This window comes from Mustela putorius, unplaced genomic scaffold (assembly GCF_011764305.1).
Source record: "Mustela putorius furo isolate JIRA1106 unplaced genomic scaffold, ASM1176430v1.1 tig00003871_pilon_pilon_pilon, whole genome shotgun sequence".
Taxonomy (NCBI): Eukaryota; Metazoa; Chordata; class Mammalia; order Carnivora; family Mustelidae; genus Mustela; species Mustela putorius.
This window is the reverse complement of record NW_025422023.1, coordinates 7,394,291-7,417,935: the sequence shown is the minus strand read 5'-3', so window position 1 is coordinate 7,417,935 and position 23,645 is coordinate 7,394,291. Positions and strand designations below refer to the sequence as shown.

The 23,645-nt window shown below is 37.9% G+C and overlaps 1 protein-coding gene across 1 annotated transcript in view; it reads right to left on the bottom strand.

The window, feature by feature from the left end:
* CUNH4orf17 (chromosome unknown C4orf17 homolog) overlaps positions 1-21,017 on the bottom strand; it is a 29,317-nt gene extending 8,300 nt beyond the window's left edge. The window contains exons 1-5 of the mRNA XM_004748186.3: positions 20,773-21,017; positions 14,172-14,391; positions 6,268-6,477; positions 3,676-3,740; positions 761-904 (exon numbers count right to left, since the gene is read on the bottom strand). Of these exons, the coding sequence (XP_004748243.2) occupies positions 761-904; positions 3,676-3,740; positions 6,268-6,477; positions 14,172-14,298 (546 nt within the window). The 5' untranslated portion in view covers positions 14,299-14,391; positions 20,773-21,017. The remainder of the gene's footprint in view (positions 1-760; positions 905-3,675; positions 3,741-6,267; positions 6,478-14,171; positions 14,392-20,772) is intronic.
* Between the last annotated feature and the right edge of the window lie 2,628 nt (positions 21,018-23,645).

The window sequence follows — 23,645 nt, the reverse complement described above, 5'->3', positions numbered from 1 at the left end:
CATAATTATGCCCAACACCACTGTTATGCTTTCCTTTTAAAGTAGTTCCTTATCAGGATTATTCAAGAACAATCCTTATAATATGCTCTTCTATTTGTAATTGCTACTACAGAGGACTCATTTAAAACTGCCATCAAAGTCATCATTATAACACTTTCACCCTTAATTCGTTGCAGCGGGTCTTACTGTGAAGCAAGGTGGAGGTTACCAAAAGGATCTAAAGAAGGAAAACAAAGGAGGAAAGCAAACATCAGCTGATTGAGTCGTTCTTCGTTTTATGTCATTCTCAGAAATAACCGTGGTCGGAGAGAACCTTCCAGTCCTCTGATATGACACAACTGTAAATACAACTGAGTTTATAACCCCAGGCAGAGTAGGTTTGAGGAAACAGTTTTCCACAGATAAGACGGAGAGATGGAAGTTGATTGGAGGAACTCTGCCTTTAAGTACGGGAAGGAAATGTATAGGTAACAGCGAGTAGTGCCTCTCAAGCACTAGGAAGATAAAGAAAAACATGGGGAGAAAGGGCCCAGTGTTTGGCAAATGCCAAGTTCTTCCTTATGTCTAAACCAAGGGTTGTGCTTCTGTAACAAACAGTGACTGGAAATAATTGAAGTAGACCTTGGATTTCAGGCTAAGGGGTTTTAAATCAATTTGGTTGTTAAGGGAACCACTAAAGAATCTGAAGGATGTTAGTAATGTGATGTTTTGTATGTTCATGCTCTTCCCCGGTTATGGATTTAAGAAACCTGCCTCTTACTTTGATTTCCTGGTCCAGATAATTTGGTATGCAAACAGTATTCTCTTTGACGTCAGTCTTGGTACTCATCACCTCTGAAGAACAGGAGTCAGCACTGGAGCATGCTTTTGGAGGAGACAGTGGCTTTTTTACCTTTATTTCTTCCTAAATCAAAGGCATAATATAATCAATATGCATATCCAACCCCTTATATTTTCTATGAAAGTTGAATTTATTCAATTCATTGTTAAATTTGAAGCATGCAGCCAAAGCGGTGTTTATTTAAAAATCATAATAATATATGACCATCTTAGAAAGAAAAATGGTCTCAACTCAATGACCTAAGTTTCCATCTTCTATAAAGACAAGAACCAAAATCGATGAAATAGGAAAAGAAAAACAACAGATATCATCAATGAAATGAAAGGTTTATTCTTTGAGAAATTCAATAAAGCTACCAAACCTCTAGTTAGATTCATCAAGAAAAAAAAGAAGATACAAATTCCCAATATCAGGAATGAGAGGCAGAACATCACTACAGATCATATAGTCATTAAAAGGATATGTTATGAATGACTTTATACCAGTAAATTGAACAACTTAGATGAAATGGACAAATACTTTGACTAACAGAAACTACCAAAGCTCACTAAAGAAGAAACAGATAACCTGAATGTATCTGTATCTGAATGGTCTACATCTATATGAAAATAAGAAAATGAATTTGTAGTTAAAACTCTAACTCTAAGAAAACTCCAGGCCCAGACAGCTTCACTGAAGAATTCTACAAAATTTTAAGAAAGAAACAGTACCAATTCTACATAAAATCTCCCAGAATTTTAAAGAGAAATTCTGAACTTACTCTATGAAGCCAGGGTTATTCTAGTACTAAAACCACAAAAGACATTACAAGTAAACTGCAAACTCATATTCATTATGAACATAGACCAAGAATGTTAAACAATATTTTATGAAATTAAATATACAAAAAGAATATCACAACATGACCAACTGGGTTTCCCACCCCAGCAATGCAAGGGTAGTTTAACATTTAGAAGTTAACCCATGCAATTCACCATATTAGCAGATTTAAAAAGAGTGATCGTTTCAAATACATGTAGAAAAAGCATTACGCAAAAACCAATCCCTATTTCTGATACAAACTTTTAGAACACTAGGAATGGAAAGGAACTTCCTCAAGCCATGTGAAGAGCATCTATAAACAAAAAAACTGACATCACATTCAATGATGAAAGTATAAGGTTTACAGCTATAATTAGGTGTGAGGCAACAGTGTCTGTTCTCATCACTTCTATTCAACATTGTACTAGAGGTTAGCCTTTACAGTAAGGCACAATAGAGAGGTAAACATCATGTGGACCTGAAACTATGATAGAAAAATTCTAAATTTGGACTTCATCAAAGTTATAAATTTTGGTTCTTCAAAAGTCACTGTTCTAAAAATCAAAGGTAAGCGTCAGATTGGAAAAAAAATTTGTAAAATGTATATGTGACAAAATAATTTTTATCTAGAATATATAAAGAACCTTTAAAACTTCATAATAAAAAGACCCACAACCCAATTTATAAAATGAGCAAATATTTGAACACACATTTCTCAAAAGAAGGTATATGGATGGCAAGTAAGAACATGACAAGAGGGGCACCTGGGTGGCTCAGTGGGTTAAAGCCTCTGCCTTTGGCTCAGGTCATGATACCATTACATTACAAGCCCCGCATCGGGCTCTCTGCTCAGCAGGGAGCCTGCTCCCTCCTCTCTCTCTACCTGCCTCTCTGCCTACTTGAGATCTCTCTCTGTCAAATAAATAAAATCTTTTTAAAAGAAAAAAAGAGATTCTCTCATAAAAAAAAAAAAAAGAAGAAGAAGAACATGACAACCTCACTAGACATCAGGGAAATGCAAATTAAAACCGCAGTGAGACACCACAACACACCCACTAAATTGGCTAAAGTTAAAAATACTGACCATCCTAAATTTTGGCAGGATGTGGGGGAAAGGAAATCGGTAAACTGCTGGCAGAAATATAAATTCATACAACCACTTTGGAAAACACTTTGGCAATTTCTCAATAATTTAAACCCACCCCTATAATAAGACCCAGTTGTTCCACATCTACCTATTTAACCAAGAGGAAAGAAAATATATACCCATACAAAGACTTGTACCCAGATGTTCATATCAGCTTTGGCAAAAATTGGAAACAAGCTAAATGTCCATCAACGGGTGAGCATGTACACAAATTGTGGGATACCCATTGTGGGATACTCTTATACAACTGAATACTACTTAGCAATAAAAAGGAATGAGTTATTGGTCAACATAACAACATGGGTAAATTTTAAAATAATGCTGCTGAGTTAAATAAACCATTTTTAATGTTTCTATTTAAATTCCAGTCGTTAACATACAGGATTATGTTATGTCGATTTACAACAACATGGATGGAACTAGAGAGTATTATGCTAAGCAAAATAAGCCAGAGAAAGAGAAATGTCATATGATTTTACTCATATGTGGAATTTAAGAAACAAAATAGATGACCATAGGGGAAGGGAAGGAGAAATAAAATAAGATGAAAACAGAATGAGACAAACCATAAAAGACTCTAGGAAACAAACGTGAGGGTTGCTGGAGGGGTGAGGGTGGGGGGTGGAGTCACCGGGTGACGGGCATGAAGGAGGGCACGTGACGGAATGAGCACCAGGTGTTGCATGCAACTGATGAATCACTGACCTTCACCCGGGAAACTAAGAATACAGAGTATGTTAACTAAATTGAATTTAAATTAAAAAATGCTTTTAAAAGCTGTAAAAAATATTGTGGAATGTACTTTTTCAGAAAGCTATGGGAAGAAAAGGAGAGGAAATGACAGAAATTGAACTGAATAGATAATTGTAAATAGTTGTTTCTTTACCTTCTTAATTGCTAAGGGATTCTCACTGGAAGTTTTGAAACACTCCTTGATTTTTCTACAGGGCTCTGAAATGATATTGCAGGAAAATTATATTTAGATCAAACTGAAAAAACTTCTACCATGTGACACAGACATCAGTTGCTGAAATAAATGAGAGTATACCTGGATTTCAAATAAGGTCAACTCAGAAATATGTTTTTAAATATTGGAAACCTTGCAGGTAAAGTTATACTACAATAACATGATAAAAGGATCTTTATGTTTACAAAACTAATTCAATGCCCAGGAAGATGGTACAAAGAAAGACTGGAAGAGCTTTCTCGATCTGGATAAACTAATTTTTAAAAATACATATTTCAGTATGACATGTTTTTCTGTTTTCTGTCCATATAACCAACACCTTTTCTAATCAAAGAGATTATATGTGCGCTGTTTGACCTGTGGCCAGAAGGAGATGTGTGCTGAGTTATAATTTCATTTTTTATTTTATTTCTTATTTCATCAATCTCTCACCCCCACACATTTCATAGATTCATCTTACAAAACCACGCTAAAACCATTTTAATGTTTACGTAATTCCCTTTTGCATTAATTTTGTTATATTCTCCATAAGCAATGTTATCTTTTTTATGGAAAAACAGTTAACATAATTTCTTAAAAGATGAAAAGATTTGGTGCATTTCCCAAAAGTAACTGAAGTCATTAGTCCTAGCTGTAGAAAGAAAAATATTGTAAAGTTACCTCTCTCCAGAAGAGAGCAGGGAGGAAGTAGGAAGAACGGAGTTAGGGGCTGTGAGTCTATCAAGTTAGTGTTCATGGTGAGAAACAGAAACCACTCTATTTTAAACTAGACTGTAAATTAGACAGAGAATTAGGTTTTGCAATTTCACTGGAAGGGCTGGAGCAGTAAACTCTGGTGTTGACCGTGTTGACCGTCGCAAATCACTTCAAGAGCAGAACCTTGTCCCTGGGCGACCCATGGGGCACAGCCTTTATCACAATCAGGAGGAAGGGGAGTCAGGATGCCCCTCACACTTCAGTTGCTGTCACAGCCTCTGTGTGGCTAAAGATTAGGCACTGGGTCACTGCTACTGTCAGAAAGCCACCGTATCGGGTGACTTTGCCACAGACACCCATAACTCCAGAATATGAGCACTGGGATATCATAGCAGGAAAAGTCCTTGTCTCCAGTCATGCCTGAGGGCAGACAGCAGCCAAAACAATGACCTGAGCCCCACATCTGAAATGTAAATCTTACCAGATGGTGACACTTCCCATCAAGGGGCTTTTGCAAACGTAACTGTTAAGTTTCTGGGTTTTATGGTATGAGAACGAACGAAAGAAGGTGGCATATGTGAGGTTTTGATTCCTTGTTGCTAGCATGTAAGGAAGAGGAACTCTCGAAAGCATGAAATGAGTTAACAAGCGTGAAGACCTTAGATTGGAATCACATGGTAAGTACTAATGGTCCGTCTTATGGTTATCCTTTAAAGGATAATATATTTTCCCACATTATACCAAAATAATTTTCATGTGCCCTGAAACTTTCAGTAAAAAGAGAAAGAGAGGAGTGCCTGGGTGGCTCAGTGGGTTAAGCTTCTGCCTTTGGCTCAGGTCATGATCCTGGGGTCCTGGGATCAAGGCCCACATCTGGCTCCCTGCTCAGTGGAAAACCTGCTTTCCTCTCCCACTCCCCTGCTTATGTTCCCTCTCTTGCTGTCTCTGTCAAATAAATAATAAATAAAATCTTAAAAAAAAAATCAGAGAAAGAGAACTGGATACAATTTCCACCACCCAGAATTCCTTCTGTTTTACCTAGCGCTTTAGATTTTGCCATACTATAATTTTTTTAAAATATATTAGTTTAAGACATACAACATAATGATCTGATATGTGTATATACTGCAAAATGATGATCACAGTTAAGTGTAGTTAACTCTTCCCTCACACAATTTACCAACGCTTCCTTGTGATGAAAAATATTAAATCTCCTCTTCTAACTTCCAAAACCCTTTATTAACTCTTTGTTCTGCTGATTACACTACATACACTTTTCGTTTCATTTCAGTAAACATCAATTAATTGATTGATTTCTAAAGATCAAACACTGTGCTGGGACCTGGGGAGACATCAAGAATACCAGAAACACTGAAGGCAATAACACTGGGCCCCGAGCTTCAGGAGCTGACCATCTGGTGGGGGAAGACGGAAGCACGAAATTCCATCGCTACTGCATTTCCCTGACTCACTTTTTGCTGCAGTAGTTTCCCCAATCTTGTTCGCTAAACATTCATTTTTAGTACCTCTTAGTTACTTTTGTCGGCATTAGAGACAAGAACCACACATCTATGTCCTGGACATAATAAAGACAAAAATATGTATTAACATTACTGAGTTTAAATGAGATTAAATGTGTGAAAGCTTTTTATAATGAATTTTCTATTTCATAGTGAGAAAATTTCTCGACGACTTAAAAATCACTGCAGCTACATCAACAATCATAGAGACTATCCTCCCTTCCCTCCCCGCCCCCCGCCCCCGATAGTTTACAGGAGGCCTCAGGAAAGATTTCATGAGTTGCAAGGGACTCACCAGAATGAGGCCTTGGGGGCACCTTGACATTGTTTGGGGCTGGCGAGACTCCTCTGACGGGGCTCTCCGGGGCTACAGCGCTGGGTGCATAACCGCTTTTGGCAAATGGTATCTCGTCCTTCTCCAAGTGGTCGAACTGGCCAACACCCCACAATGCTCCCAATGAGTTGTCATCATCATTCACGGTACAGATGGGAATGTTATTCAAACCTAGGTAAGGATAAACAGACCAAACCACCACATTAGGTTTGGGGCAGATTTTCTTCAAATGATCAGCCATTTCCTGATCAGATATTGTTAAGTGTACACATTGTTAAGATGTCAGACTGTAAATTGTATGAACCAGTGTCAGGTGGATATTCTTTGAAGGTCCGTGTAGCAAATTATGTTTGCCATACATGCTTCCTGAAAATGTTCTGCCATCTTTGTAGCCTTGAGAACCAGGCTCACATCTTTGATCTTGGGGTTAACAGTCAAGTACAACAGATCTGCTTCTATCGCAGACAGACCTCTCATTTCCCAAGTCTTGAGGATGACTAAGGAACTGTGTTAGCCCTCTTCATGAGTATCACATTCAGGTGTTTGGAAGCATCCAGAATGTCTCAGTACACGGCCTCTGAAAAGACATACATTGGCCCTGTTTTTGTCCTCTCAGAAGGTTTAAATGGCAACGGGAGCTCGGAATAGGAGGCAGGATGAGGTAGACTGTGGTGGAGGGAAGGAAGGAAAACACGGTACAAAGGAACCTTCTTCCTCATGTCTAAGCTTTCTAGGCTCCTTCACTCTCTTGTAATAGTTATTTGCCTTTGACTGATTTATTGAGTTATAGACAGATCCTCTTCCTGGTATCAATGCCATGGTCATGACATACTAGACAGCTTAGGAAGGTATACAGGACTTTGCTCTATGTTAAACAGTGAGAAGTTTTGAGAGATAGGAATGGATGTCTGCTTTGTTTCCAAGAAGTTGCACAGGAAGCTTCTGAATAGTGTTTTTCATACTTGCCCATTTTTCTCAATTTCCTTCTAGGACTATCAGTCCACCGCCTTCTCATCTGTTCAAATGACATCAAAAAGTTCTTGGCTGGAAACCTTGACTGAAATTTACCCCCTCACACTGTCCCTTTGAGTGCTTTTATTCTTCCCATAGCATTTGTGACCTATCATATCGGTTTGCATATTGCTGGGCTGAGCTGCCCTGGAATGTAAGCTTCACGAAAGCATGTACTTTGTTTGTTTTGTTTTTTTGCCACTCTATTCCTGGTGTCTAGAATAGTGCCTTGCACAAAGCTGATACTCTATGATTATTTATCAAATGAATGAATAACACAACCAAATATAAACCTTTTATTTAGTCTGATACTTAGAACTTTACTGATAGTAACTGGTTCCAAATAGAAATGAGAATAAAATTTTTGAAAATAACACCACATCTTACCATTTTATCTTAGTGATTGACCAGGTGCATGGTGAAACATTACTTACCAAATGAAATAAAATATTAATATGGAGACAGGTCAATGGCAAAATCCCTATTTTCTCTGTTATTTCCTTTAATTAAAAAATGGTAATAAGTAATATGAAAGAATTCAGATTCTATCTATCCCAGAGTTAGGAAAGAACTACATAAAAATACAGAAAGTGCAATGTCATTAATGGCTTCAGAGTCATGGGACAGAGTTAATGGGACAGTATTAAATGATTTAAAGGTAGTCGGGGAAATGTGAAACCCAACCCAGCAGTGAAGGAGATCGGGACAAGATGAGTGAGAATTTCATTAACTTCCTCAAAATACAGGAGAATTAGGTAATGGAGTCTGGGGCTCAGGAAGGACCAGCTCCCCCTACTGGACATCAAATTTCTGTTCTGCAGGATTCCAAAGGACTCGCCTTTCAGAGACTGCTGGGTGAAGATTCAAAGTTCACATTCCTGCCTTATTTCTGACTGATACGCAACCCCAGCTTAATGCGAAAGTAACTCTAATTTTTTTTTCCTTTTTTTCTTTTTTTTTCCCAAGGTAACTGTTTCTCTACTTGATGGTGTGCTTTTAACTTTGGGAAGGTTTCAAATAAAAGATAGAAATTATAAAATGTGAGAACTACACACTATTCTTATTCATCGGTTAAGTTTAGTAAAAACCATTGCATGTGTGTTTTTAAAATGTATATAATATTAGGCAGAAAAGCACGAGAATATCATTACGTTGGTAAACAGTATAGAAGTGTTTTAAATAATATATTTGTCTATATTTATGCTTAATTTATTTAATTTATAGGTGTTATTTATAGCTTGGTGAGAATTCACAGGATAAAGATGTGAAATATTTAAAAAAATCAAGTCTACTTAATGCGTAATTGGCATTTAAATCTTTAAAGGTATTCTTTTACTAAGTTTACAAATGGGACTAAATATTAATCAAAGATCCCCTTGAAGTGATTGTTAAAATTTTCTAGATGTATAAGCAAAATAATAAAATTTATAAGGTAAATTTAAAATTTAAGTTTAAAATTTTAAATTTTAAATATTTAAATATAAGTTGAAGTTTAAATTTTAAAGTTCACTTTAAAATAACAAGTAACTGCATTAATCTTTATTGTGTATAAAACTTGCCATCAAGAATGCCAAATACTTACTATCAAGATAGCAAGTGCTATAAAAATATTACTACTCCACATCACACCCTCCTCTCCAGGCCAAAGATGACCCAGCCTCTAAAGACCAGCAGGGGAGTGGGGGTATGGAATGTTTTTCCTCCCCCTTGCTCTTCCACTCTTCCTTCCCCACTCACCGCTGTCAGCTCCTCTGGAGTTGGGGTGGAGGAAAAAGGAATAGTGAAGGGGACACAAAGGCCTGCTTGCTTAGTGGTTCTAATTTAGTGTTGAGGCATCTGTGAAAACAGATCTGTGAGGCAGAGAAGAAATGCTGGCTCTTTCTCTCATGAGGTATTTTTATGGGTTCTTTGGAGACCCCTGGCTGAGGAAATCTCTGACACTGTTCATTGTCATGGATAATGTATCTACCAGATAATTGCTAACATCTCTTCCTTCCCACCTTCACCCCAGGTGAAACGTCACCAGCCTCTTTGGGTTGGAGTTGTCCAATGAGTTAATCCTCTTGGGCTGGGTCCTTGCAAGACAGTTCTCGACCAGCTTCCTCCGAGTGTCCACTCCAGCCCACAGGAAACAACACTCTGCCTGGTCTTCTGTGGGAGAGCAACTCAATCCCAATCTGTGCCACTGACACAGTGAGCTTCAGCTAACTCCAGGCAGCTCTTGTCTTGACATTTTAGAGGAGAATCAGACACCATTCTCTGTGTCCTCCATAACACAGAAGATACAGAACAAGTTCACTGTGTAGTCTCCCCATGATCCACTACAGAAACAGGGTAGGGAAGACCAAGAACAGCATGGGCAAGGAGATAGCTAGCCTGTGAGGTCTGTCTCCTCTCTAGACATTCTCCATAAATGATTCCCTGGAAAGCCCTGGACGTTTGGTAAAGGCAGCTACTACTGCTCTTCATGGAGGGGAAGGGAAGTACACAGCACCCCAGTGACTCTTTTCAAAGAAATCTTCAATCTCTCTCCTTTCTATCAAGTTTTCTCCAAAGCAAAAAAGCCTAGAGATAGGCTACCATCATAGGGCTAGTTTCTAAATTACTTCTTAGCAAGTCATGCATAAATGATCTCAAAATACAGCTTTAGCAAAAGTTCCAAAAAGCCTCATTTAATTCCATGACTAAATATAATGCTTTTTGCCATGAAGTAGGGGTACTCAAATTTCTTTGGCTACTGTGCTCTTTGTTCAAACACATTTTACTCCATCTTTGTCTCTTGCCTAGATTTCTAGGACTCTTCTGAATACAGCTTAAAAACTTCTGCCAAGCAAATGTAATTTAAAATCATTTCTCTCTGTTTTCAGAGATATTTTCTATCAAACATCTCTGCTATTTCTTTTCAGTCTCTTTCTCTGGATTTTCTGAAAATCTCTGGGTTTCCATCCCTGTGTTTTTCAGAGTTCTGTTGGGATTTCTTTCTTGGGCGATAACATTACTGTTTTAACCTATATGCTCCTGCTTTTCACATCTACTTTAGCCTCATCTAACCCTTAGCCTCCAAGTCCTCCTATCAATTTCTCTACTTGGTCATTTACTCCTGAATGTTCCATTGGCATATCAAGTACAAGGTTGTCTGAAATGAAGCTTTTAATCTTACCTCTTACATATGTCCTTCATCCTATATGCTCAAGATTAATAGTTGGTTCCCTATCCACCCAGTTAACCAAACTAAAAAAAAAAAAATTGATAATAATTTGAGACTTTTTATTCCATCCTTAAATCCAGTAAATGCCCCCAAGTCCCGCTAATTGTTTCTTCTTAATTTTCATCATGTATCTTCTAGTATAAACCTCTTGAAGTGCATTCCTGACACTCATCCAGTGGTTTCCCTATCTGTGTATTACATCTGAATTTCCAGCATTCTTCTATCACTGCCCATAACACAATGTATTATAATTATTTCCTATTATTCCTATCTCCTCCAAGTACACAGTGAGCAGAAACTGGCTTTTGTTGTGTTGCTAACAAAAAGCATAGATGTATCACAAATGGAGACTTAAATTGACATTTCTTAGACCGAACAAACTTACTGATGATTTAATTTTTTAAGGACTTATCTACTAAAATAGCACTAGATCTCACAGACTTAAACATTTGAATGTTGGTAAAAATGGACTATAAGAATTATCTTTGGGGTGAAACTAATGAAACCAGTTGTAGTGTCCTTGTGCTGAGTGTGGGTTCAAGCTACAGATCTGTTAACAGTCAGAATAGAGCAGGTTGCTCCTCTTCTCTTCCTCATGCAATTCCAGTTACTAGGCTTTCTAGAATTAGCATGGATTTCCTTGAAAGATTTCCAAAGAATATTTTCTATCCAGTTGAACGTATATTTATATGTGGACACACCATACTATAAGCAAGGCTTTGTGGTAGGCATTGTAGGGGATTTGAAGACATAAAAGTCAACCTTTGCCTGCCAACAGTTTTATACTGGATTATAGGTATAAGATAATTCAAGGCAGAATGTGAATTACATGTACAGGACTTATATATCAAGAACTTTCAAGTATTTGGAAGTCAGAAAAAAATATTACACTCAATTTGGTAATATTTGCCCTCATAGAGAAAAAAAGTTCTAATGAAATGCAACGTTTTTCTCATGTGGGTTTTAAAAACCTGTATTGTCAGATTTTGTCAAGACAACAGATTCCAAGGCATCTATGACTTCTTTATTGTAATATCTGTTTGCTCTCTCTTGGCCTTCATTTTCCTGATATTCTTTAGGAATTTGTCTTTGGTGTTCACCCAGCCATTCTCATTCAATCTTATTTTATCTCATAATCCTGTGATGACTTTCCCTATACTGCTCATCTGGGCTTTTCTCTTGCTCTAACCCAAAGTTCAGTCTTCACTTCTCTAACCTGCTGTCTGCCCTGGCCCATCCTTCATCCCTCTCACTTGAATGACTGGGTCAGCCTTTCAACTGATCTCCTAACCTCTTCTAAGGCCACTGTTCCCCTTCCACTTTCTACAATACAGCTAGAAGGAGTTTTTTAAAGAATGAAATCACTTGCTCAAGGACACACAACTAGATAGCTGAGGTACAACATGAGCCCTTCTTAAAATCTTTTAGAGACTCTAAATTTTTATTTAAATTTTATCTATATTTAAGCTTCCTTCTTTCCTTCCACAAGAATTATCTAGTACCTCCCATATCACAGCCACACTAGGAAACTGAAAATAAGTGGTGAGCAAAAGAGACACATCTTCAGCCTTCAAGGCGCTCACAAATTTGTGGAAGATACTTGATAATAATCAAATAAAAATATTTAGTCATAAGCTGCAATAGTTGCTGTTGTAGATGTGGGGATGCACTACCCAAACCATGCCTTCAGGACTAGCACGCTTATCCGTCCACCTGACATGTGTCAGCGACTGATGGCTCATGCTGAGTCCCTCTCTGGGAATTGCTCTCAGCTGAAGACAGCTCTCATGCATGACGGAAACTTGACCAATAAGTGGTTGATGGGGGTTACAAAGGCCTGACCCCCTTGCTTTAAGCTGAGACACCTCCACAGAGCTGTCCATGGCTCCTTATGGGACTGACTGAGGCTTTTTTTATTTACATTACCTCTGTCCAGTCCTGCTTCCCTGGCCCCCTATATGTGTTATTCCTAAGAGCAGTTCCCAATAAACCTCCTTCACACAAATATCCATCCCAGAGTCTGTTTCCAGAGAACCTGATCTAAGACCATTGCCCCGATAGAGTACTATGAGAATATACAGTAAAGAAAGTGAATTTAGATTGAAGATGTGGAGCCTAGAAGTCTTTTTTAAGTTACACTTAAACCAAAACCTGAGAAACGAGAAAAAGCAAATAATGAGGGGATTTTTTGGTGAGAGGAAATAGTATGAGTGAAAATCCAGAGATGGGAAAGGTCTTATTATACGTTCAAGGAACTTAGGCAAGTGCAGTATGGCATACATATAATGAAAATGGGTGGGTGGGTGGCTATGGATAGGAGATGAGTCATAAGAGGCAGAGGCCACAACATAGTGAACATTTTAGTCTTACATCAAGATAAACGTTATCTTAGATACATGGGAAGTCTCTGAAGGGTTTTGAGTAGGGCATTGAAACAGTTAAATTTACATTTTAATATGATCTTATTCCGTGGAGAGTGGATAGGATGAGGGCAGCGTTGGAAAGAGGACAGTTAGGAGGCTACGAATTACAAAAGTAGCAGTCAGACCAAGAGATAATAATGGCCTAGAAAGGAGCTGTAACAGTGGCCAGGGAGAGAAGTAGCTTAATTTGCAAAATATTTAGAAAAGAAAGTGACAAGATCAAGTTAAGTATTGCAAGAGGAAAGGAAGGAGAGGAAGGAGGTCAAGCAAGACCCAAAATGTATGGTACCACTTACTAGTTCAGGTAGAGTAGTTGGAGAAATACACTTTTGAAGGAAGATCCAGAGTTCTGTTTCCAAGAGCCAAATTCAAGGTGCCCATGAAGGATCCAATGCCTCACATATAGGTCAAACAGGCAATTGAATATGGAGGTCTCAATTTTAGAAGAGTAGTCTGAGTCCAAGACACCCATCTGAAAGCACTTGGTCTATTCAGTTTTTGAAACTTGTGAATGAGTAAATTGTAGTAGGGTCACGGTATAGATTAAAGAGAGGAAATGGCTAAGGACTGGGCTGTGAGGGACTCCAACATTTACTACAGAATCAGGGGAAAATAAAAAACAACTCTGGGAAGGAGCAGTCAGAGAGATAGGGGAGACAATTAGCAGTATATGATGTTACAGAAACTAAATTTTAAAAGACAGAAAGAAAAAGTGAGAGAAGGAAAGAAAGAAGAAAGAAAAGAAAAGAGAAAAAGGGGAAGAGAAGACATGAGGCAAAGATGGAGAAAAAGAGAGATGGAAGGAGGGAGGGAGAAAGAAGAGAAAAAAGGAGAGAAAGTAACAGAAAGGGGAAAAGGGCTAGAGGGTAAAATGTATGCTTCTCTAGGGCTAACATTTAGCCTGTAAGTGCTAGCACGAATATGCAGTTTGTTGAAATATTGAATACTTTTATACCAATTGGTCAGTTGTTGCCTGTGAACTCTTTGGCCTCCCTCCAGGTCCCTTTCCTAACAGTCAGGAAATCCAGGGTTAATGCCTGGCACAGGGGATGCTTGCAGGCTCTACTCTAACGTCAAGTCTGGTCTCTGGTCTCGATGGTCCATACCCGTGCCTCACCATTAGATAAGTATTCTGAGTACTATCCCTGTGTTTACCCACCAGAATCATCAAGTAGTCCAAATGCAGGGAGAGAGAGAGATTCTAGGATCTCGAGTTCCCTTACCTTTGATGTGGCAGACCCTTCTGGGGTGAGGGGTGTGCCGAACTAGAAAACAGCTTCCATTTCTAGCCATGATATGGCTGCCTTTGCTCTCAAAGGGAAGAGCAGACGCTGGGGACTTGAGGCTCATGTTCTTGAGGTATTGGTTTGCTCCTCTCCGCTGTTGCCCCAAAAGGTCCTGGGGTTCTACCTTGTTAACCTCACTTCCAGAGGTGCTTAGACCCTGAAATCATAGAATGATATTCATTCTGATGAGGGGTTCTTGACATTTCCTTACACATCAAACATTTCTTCTTTGTTTGCACTGCATTATTTCTCCTGTTGAAACAACGTGAGGCTATTTTACTTTGGACCAAATTTTTGTAAACATTGAAATGAATACTGGCATGGGTGGAACAGAGGCATTTTTCCCTGGAAAACTCAAAATCTTAAAATATGTTCTATATTTAATTACGTTTAAAGTCACTTTGTTAGCTTACCAACGTAAAAATACATAACGTGGCTATCAATTTTGAAATAATAAATGAAAATGAGAGCTTTAAACTATAATACCTACAACTGTGTTTTATATTGATGCACCTTTCCTATTATGATGTGATACATATAATGAGGACCCTCCCTATTATGCTTTAAGACAACCAGCTTCTTAAATTTGTATCATCTTCTGAGAAGAAGGTAAAACCTAAAGGAGAAAAGAAATCTGATAGTTACGTCTACAAATGATGTTGCATCTACAAACGATAAACTAGGGAAGCTTTGGCATTCGTTAGTTGCAATATTCAGTAATATTTAATGATTTTCTCTCAGTCACTCAGCAATCATTTATTAGACACCTACAGTGTCATAGGCTTAAGTGATCAAAGATAATGTTATGGCTCTTTGGGAAGTTACAATTATGTGGGGAAATTTTCTGGGTGAGAAACACAGGAAAGAGTTAAATAAACTTTCTCTCTCTCTCTCTTTTTTAAAAGATATTATATATGTATTTGTCAGAGAGAGAGAGAGAAAGCACAGGTGGGGGGGGGGAGACAGCAGGTGGAGGGAAAAGTAGGCTCTCTCCTGCTGAGCAAGAAGCCTGATGCAGTACTCAATCCCAGGACCCTAGCATCATGACCAGAACAGAAGGCAGTCACTTAACTGACTGAGCCACTCAAGCGTCCCTAAACAAACTTTCTTAAAGATGGCTTAATATTGGGATGCCTGGGTAGCTCAGTCAGTTAAGCATCTGCCTTGGGCTCAGGTCATGATCCCAGGGTCCTAGAATGAAGCCCTGTGTCCAGCCCCATGTTGGGCTCCCTGCTCAGTGGCAGCTTCACCCTCTTCTCTGCCATTCCCCCTGCTTGTGCTCTCTCTCTCACTTTCTATCAAATAAATAAATAAAATCTTTTTTAAAAATGGCATACTATCTTGAAATTTAAAGAGGATTTTATATTTCCTATCTTACATGGAAATCTTATTCATCATAGCAGTACTGGGAAATATACATTTTACTACTAACCATGACAGGGAGTTTTTCTGGTTAGAATAATTTTCAGCATTCAAATACATCCATGTTCTAGAAACTGATCTCAAGATTGGGGCACACATTTTTAGTTTATTGACTACCTTTTTAGACCATAGAATCTGTGTTTAACTTTTTCATGGTATATACTCAGAGTCTATGGTATATAAATTTCCAGCCCTGTTGTCACAAAACACCTAATATTAATAAATTCTAAACTTATTCTAGGCTAAATAAGATATATTAAAATATTTGGAATTCATAAAATACTGTTATCTAGCAATAAAATGTGTATTTTCTTATTGTTCCTCATAAATAATGAGGAGTTAGTTCTAACCTCTTTCCTTAACTCAAACTGTAGAGTTACTGATTCTTTCTGTGTGATATCTTTCATACAATTAAGTTAGTAAATTCATTTTGTCTCTATTGGGGAAAAAGGATACAGTAGGCAATTTGGAGAGTGGAAAGGACACTGAACTGAAATTTAAAAATGATATATATGGTCCTAATTTGTCATTAAGAAGCTAAGTGATCAAGGATAAATACCTTTATTTCCTAGATTTTGATTTGCTCATCTGAAACTTGATGGGATTGATGGAGTGGTCAGCTAGAATATTACCTGTTCTACTGTGTGTGTCTTCCCCACATCAATCATTCTCTTAGGTTAATTTGAAGGGTATGGATATACTTTAAATTCTGGTGTTATAGGTTAATAAACAAACAATGAAGAAAACTCTTCTTTTTCCTCTTATGAAAATTTTGCTGCCTCCAAGAAGTTTGAAATTCATACATTTAAAAAAGTGCTATAGAATTTACTCTGGGATTACAGAAAACTTAATTATATGATGTTGTGACTTTTATTGCTTCTATTGGAAGTTTCAAAATAATTTCAAGATAGTTGAAGAGATAAAGGTGATATGTAAATATTTTATCCATATATATCATTAAAATATTTACAAAATCAACAAACATCATGGACTAGTGAAAGTCTAATTTAAACTTAAATTTTTAGGACCACCTGAGTGGCTCAGTTGGTTAAGTGGCTTCAGAGATCATGATCTCAGTGTCCTGGGATCGAACCCTGGATGAGGCTCCCTGTTCTGTGAGGAGTCTGCTTCTCCCTCTCCCTCTGCGCTCTGCGCCTCCCCCTTGCTTATTATCCCCGCCCAAATAAATAAATAAAATATTTTTTAAAAACCTTAACTTTTCAGAAATGAGGTAAATGAGTAACTCCAAAGTTGTACTTTGAATTGTTCTAACAAGTGATCTAATGATGAAAAAATAAAACTACCTCGAACCTGAATAAAAGTGAAACTATATTTCACTTTATGAAAGACATTGTTAACAGAATGAAAAGGCAGGTCACAGACTGGGAGAAAATTCTGTGATACACATATCTGATAAAGGACTTGTATCCAGAATAATAAGGAACACTTAACACTCAACATTAAGAAAACAAATAGCCAAATTAATAACTGGGCAAAAAAGCTTAACAAATTCTTCATCAAAGAAGATAATCAGATGGCAAACAACCATGTATATAAAAATATACTCAACATCATTTTTCATTAGGGGATTGCAAATTTAAACAATGACATACTGCTACACACCCATTAGAATGGCTAAAATCCAACATACTGACAATGCCAAATGTTGACAGAAACATGGAGCAACGGGAACTCTTATTTATTGCCAGTGAGAATGCAAAATGGTATCTTATTTTTTTTTAAGCCACTTTGGAAGACAGATTGGAAGTTTCTTACAAAGCTACACATACTCTTACCATATGATCCAACAATTGCACTCCTAGATATTTACCCAAAGGAGTTGAAATCATGTTGACATAGAAACCTACACATGAATGCTTGTTCATAATTACCAAAAAATGGAAGGAACCAAGGGGTCCTTCAATAGGTGAATGGATAAATAAACTGTGGTACATCCATACAATGGAGTACTATGCAGCAGTAAAAGACATGAGCTATCAAGCCATGAAAAAACATGGAGGAACATTCAATGTATATTGCCAAGAAGTCATATGAAAAGGCTACATACAGTTTGATTCCAACTATATGACATTCTGGAAGAAACAAAACCATGGAAACAGTTAAAACATGAGTGGAGGCCAAGAAGCTCTCAAGGGGAGGTGGGGGAGTAATGAATAGGTAGAATGCAGGAGATTTTCTGGGCAGTGACACTAACCTGGATTATACTGATCTAGACCATAACTGTGGATCCATGACATTATGCATCTGTTGAATCCTACAGAACTGTACAACACAGAGTGAATGCTAGCTTAAAGTACGGACTTCAGGGGCGCCTGAGTGGGTCAGTAGATTAAGCCTCTGTCTTTGGCTCAGATCATGATCTCAGGGTCCTAGGATCGAGTGCCGGCCGCATCAGGCTCTCTGCTCAGCAGGGAGCCTGCTTCCCCCCTCTCTCTCTACCTGCCTCTCTGTCTCCCTGTGATCTCTGTCTGTCAAATAAATAAATAAATAAAATCTTTAAAAAAATTAAAATACAGAATGGACTTCAGTTACTAATAAGGTATGATATTGGTTCATCAATCATAACAAATGTACCACACTAACACAAGATATGAATAATAGGGAAGACTAGGTAGGTAAGATACTTCCTGTGCTTTCTGCTTAATTTTTCTGTAAGCTTAAGAACTACTCTAAAAACTAAGGTCTATTGATTAAAGAAAACAAACAAACAAACAAACCCACCCAGAAACTACCTCAAGTCTAAAGAAAAGCAAAACTCTTTTAGTTACTATAAACAATGGCCACATCTTGTGCTTCCACCTGTTGCTGATACTGATTTTAACACTCTTTGACTGACAATTCATTCCTCATTTATTTTAATGTAGATCATTATAAAGTTCATGAATTGGCTTAGAATAATTTTTCTCTATTAAGGTATCTCTTTGTTATAAGCACTGATTTTGGACTATAACTCAAAAGAAATGAATGAATCATTAATTCTCAGATGTAAGAATAGATTTTCCCCCCAAAGACAAGAGCAATATGAAAAGAACATATTATTAAAATAAGGAATTAACAGAAGACCAGAAAATTATTTACTCATTGGTAAACAAAGATTATCTTTATTATACAATCAAAAATATCACTTATTTTATAATGAAGTGACTAAAAATTTTCCTAAATCAATGTTAGAGATACCCTTTAATGCAAAACTGGTTGATGCATATCATGGATGGATTCTGTAAGACTAAACCAGTTATAATAACTTTCACAAATAAGCCATGGATTCTTTACTATACCCAAATACAATTTTATGAAATTTTTTTTAAAAATCCAAAACAAATAAACAACAAAAAAAGAAAACACAGAGAAAACAAAACACACACATACTTGTTTCTACTATTTTAACTTGTTAGGTTTTTACTGTATAATATGGAGTAGTTCCCAACCTACTTCTCCACCGTGATGCACGTGGTAGGTGGTGTTCACAGGGAAAGACACATCCCCATCTCATGTTCCAACTTTAAAGAATGCATTCCACAGTTGTGGAGAAGCAAAGGACTAAAAACATTTTCAGTCACTGCAACTATGGTGTGTCAATAACTGTTGTTCAGAAAAGCTGTATGTATTAACAGGTTTTAACTTCAATCTTTCCAAACAGGTAGGCAAATGACATTGCCACTAAATACCAAGAGATAGTGTTGGAAAACTTACCCTTCTTTATATTAATTCCTTTTAAAAGCGAAATGATTTGCAAACATGAATATTTTAGCTATTATTAGTAAATATGTTGTGTTTTGCCTAACCACCTGTGTTGCAAAACCTTGGTGGAGCCCTCCTGACTTAGAGGCTATGCACAAAAGATCTGCTGAATGAAAGTAGCCAAATTCTGTTTATAATTCTATGTTGCTTGTGATGCTAGCATTCTGCTTTCATTCTGGAGAATGGGAAAAAAAAAAGCTGTATAGTGGTAGCTGAGGGAAAATCTGATTAAAATTACCATTTGCCATACAGGGAATTATGAAAGTGCTTCTGAGAACAACATTTTCTTTCCTACAGCCTCTTGAATTGACCTGTATATTAGCAAGTCACCGAATTTTATGTAGACTACATGACACAAAATCCTCAAATCTATGTTTTAAAAACATTAGTAATCATCTAGTCCTAACTTTGGCCACTGTTGTTTTTAAACTATGCAAATCTGTATTAAATATTAATAATCTTAGTCCAAAATAACACTTATGTATGATGTGTGTTTAAAACAGGAGAACATAATACATGATTGAGAACTGAAAACTACTATGAATTCCCAGAGATGCAGAGATTACATACATAGATGATGAATGCTGAAATATTTTGCATTTGCTAGGAGTAGCCTAAAATGTACACCACTCAGATCTTCACTTCATTGCTCTGCCTAAAGGAGACTTCCTCCAAAAGTCTTCCTTACCCTTCTCTAAAGTAGTTCCCTACCATCTCCCCAGCCTCCATAACTCTCTATCCCTTACCCTCCTTAAGCTGTCTTCATAGCACATGTCACTTTCTTTTTTTAAAAAGATTTTATTTATTTATTTGATAGAGAGAGAGAGATCACAAGCAGGCAGAGAGGCAGGCAGAGAGAGAGAGAGAGGAGGAAGCAGACTCCCTGCGGAGCAGAAAACTCGATGCGGGGCTCTATCCCAGGACCCCTGAGCCAAAGGCAGAGGCTTTAACCCACTGAGCTACCCAGGCGCCCCCACATGTCACTTTCTGATTTTTTTTTCCATTTCTATATTTATTTTCTGCTTCTCACCATAAGATATCATAATTAAGCAGGCAATGGTCTGGTGTCCAACCTCTATATTCCCAGTATCTGTCTCATAGTATATGCTCAGTATTTGTTACATGAAGTTACTGTTTTCCGCAGAATGTGGAATAAATGTGGAAATAAATTCCACAACATTAGCTCATTTTATTTATATGATCTCCTCAACAACAGATGGTTTACTTTAAGAGATAATACCCCATTACCTCAAAACAGATTTATTTAGCCTTCACATGGTCTTGAAAAGAAGATGAACCTAAACCATACCAAACATTTTTGAAAATTATTTTAATGATGAATTTAAAATTATACCTGAGGACAGTTTTCAAAGAAGGTAATCTGGTTGACAGGAACTCAAGGTTGCTGATACCCTCCAAGCCCCATAATGGGTCTGTACTTAGTTGTCATTGATTTCCTTTAATCTTTGCACTTGAGCTGGGAATTTTTAATTGGCAGAGACAGACTAACGTCTGATGCTTCCAAAAGAATCTCACTGTCTCCCTCCAGTTTCTCCCACTGTTACTCCAAGGAGCCCACGGGGCTCCCTGGTTGTTAAGATACACTACACAGCTTAGCAACGTCGTAACATTCCTTAGGGAAATCTGAATTCCAGAACCTCTTCACCTGCCATTCTTCTCAGAGCTTCACTTACTCACAGCCTCACAAAACCACATGGGACTGGCGACTTTCCTCCGTTTCAGACATAGCATAGTGTTGAATGGAATGCAAGAGAAAGAGAAAAGAGAGGGCAATTTCAGTCATATTGATACTTCTCCCCATAATTCTGCTCAAAGAAACATACCATGCAGATGTACAAATGTAATCAAACTTAGTTCACCCAAAACATATGGGGGAGAAAGTGTGAGTGATTTTAAAGACATCTCAGTCATCGTGCTTGGTAGCCAGGATGTCCATGATGATGGCTTGTTCAAGAGCCTTGAAAAGAAATTGAAATGTTAACTAAAAGTCAATAAAGAAACATTAATACAGTTAAAGTCATAAAATTTCCTGTCAAAAGTGAAGGTGGAATCATATGCAGTAATTCCATATATGCATGCATGTGCACACACACACACACACGTTTCCAACTATCAGGATTAGATAGACTGGGACTTCCTTATCAGACCATATATGATTTTAATTTCTGAATTACAGTCTCTGAAATCAACATAAATAATTTGTAAAAGACAAACACGAATTGAAACAATACAAGGATAGCACATAAATGAGTCTGTTTCTTTCTTTCTTTCTTTCTTTTTTAGATTTTATTTATTTATTTAACAGACAGCAATCACAAGTAGGCAGAGAGGCAGGCAGAGAGAGAGAGGAGGAAGCAGGCTCCCCGCTGAGCAGAGAGCCTAACGTGGGGCTTGATCCCAGTACCCTGGGATCATGATCGGAGCTGAAGGCAGAAGCTTAACCCCTGAGCCACCCAAGCACCCTTAATTAAGTCTGTTTCTTGACTGGCTCAAGAATTAAAGGCTAAGCATCTCCTCATGCCTATAATTCATTTAGGATTTATACCACGCCATTTAACTGTATTTTATGGAGGATTTAAAGGATTTTCTGAGGTAATTTTGACATTCTGAGATTTTCTTTCTACACTTTGTATCAGTTAAGCATTTGCTTTACCCAGCAAGTCACAGAGACTTATTTCTCTGTCACATGAGAGAGTCCAATAGTCCAGGGTTCGTATAGAAGCTTCATGGTGTCATTTTGGACCCAGGTTTTTTCCACGTTTTAGCGCCATCTTCTTTAACATGTGGTTTCCCTCCTTGAAGTTAACTCTTATCCAAGATGCTTCCTAAAGTTCCAGTCACGAAAATGGCTTCTCTGTTTCCAGACATTAAATGCATAGTTCAGGCAGAAACAAAAGGAAAGGGGGGTAAGCACAGACAAGGACATGTGATGGCTCTGTGCTTCCTCCATAAAAGTCTTCTCATGAGTCCCAGGCAATAATCTAGATGCACTGATCACTTCTAGCTGCAAGGTGGAGAAAGAAAATGTAGCTTCTTCACCAGGCACGTTGCCACTGATTTTTAGAATAGGGGCTCAGTTACTAACAAAAAGGGGAGATAAAGTATATTGGGTTGTAAACAGCAGTCTCTACCACAGTTCCTGACATTCAACCCTAACCTCTGTGGAAGAAGTGTCCATGCTTTCTGTGTAGTTACACCTTTCATTAGACAGAGCCAAAGGTCCATCAGACATATGGGGGGGGGGGACATATCCCTGGCTATGGAACTATGGGTCTATTATAGTCCCTTTATGAAGACCTATGGGACCTCTCTTGTCTCATTACTGGGAAAAATGATTCAACTGGTTTGTTTGGGCACAGTTTTCAGTAATTCTGTCAGAATCAAGGGATAAGAGGTTGCTCTGTTGCTCTGCTCAGGGCACACATGTATCTTTGTTGCCTTGGTAACAGACTACCAGTCTGAGACACTATTATTTTCAGCAAAGACAGAAAATAGATGGAGAGATTTCTTGGAATATGTGCATGAATTTTTGAATGGTGATTAGTAATTTTAAAAAACACTGTCTGGGGCACCTGGGTGGCTCAGTCGGTTAAACATCCAACACTTGATTTCGGTTCAGGTTATGGTCTCAGGGTCGTGGGATCAAGACCGGTGCTGGGCTCTGTGCTCAGCATAGAGTCTGCCTGTCCCCCTCCCTCTACTCCTGCCCCCACTAATGATCCCATTCTCTCTCAAATGAATAAATAAATAAAATCTTAAAAAAAAAACAGCAATGACACTATCATCATAAGCAAGCTGAACCCAAGTTGTTCATCATCCACAGATATTTTGAGTATTATATGGACTGAACTGTGTCCCCCTAAATTCATATGTTGAAGTCCTAACCTGCAATGTGACTACGTTTGGAGGTAGGACCCTTAAGGAGGTAATTAAGACTAAATGAAGTCAAAAGGGTGAGTCCAAATCTGATAGGACTGGTAACCCTGTAAGAAGAGGAAGAGACACCAGAACTCTCTCTTTCCATGCACACATAGAAGAAAGGTCATGTGGGGACAAAGCAAAAACGTGTCTGTCTACTGTTAGGGTCCGTAATCAAAGGAGCGAGATTGATACAAAGCGAAGGTCAAGCAAAGCTTTATTTCACGCCAAGCATTGAGAATCAAACTGACCGGTCAGGGCCATCTCTTACAAAGAGGTGACCTCTCC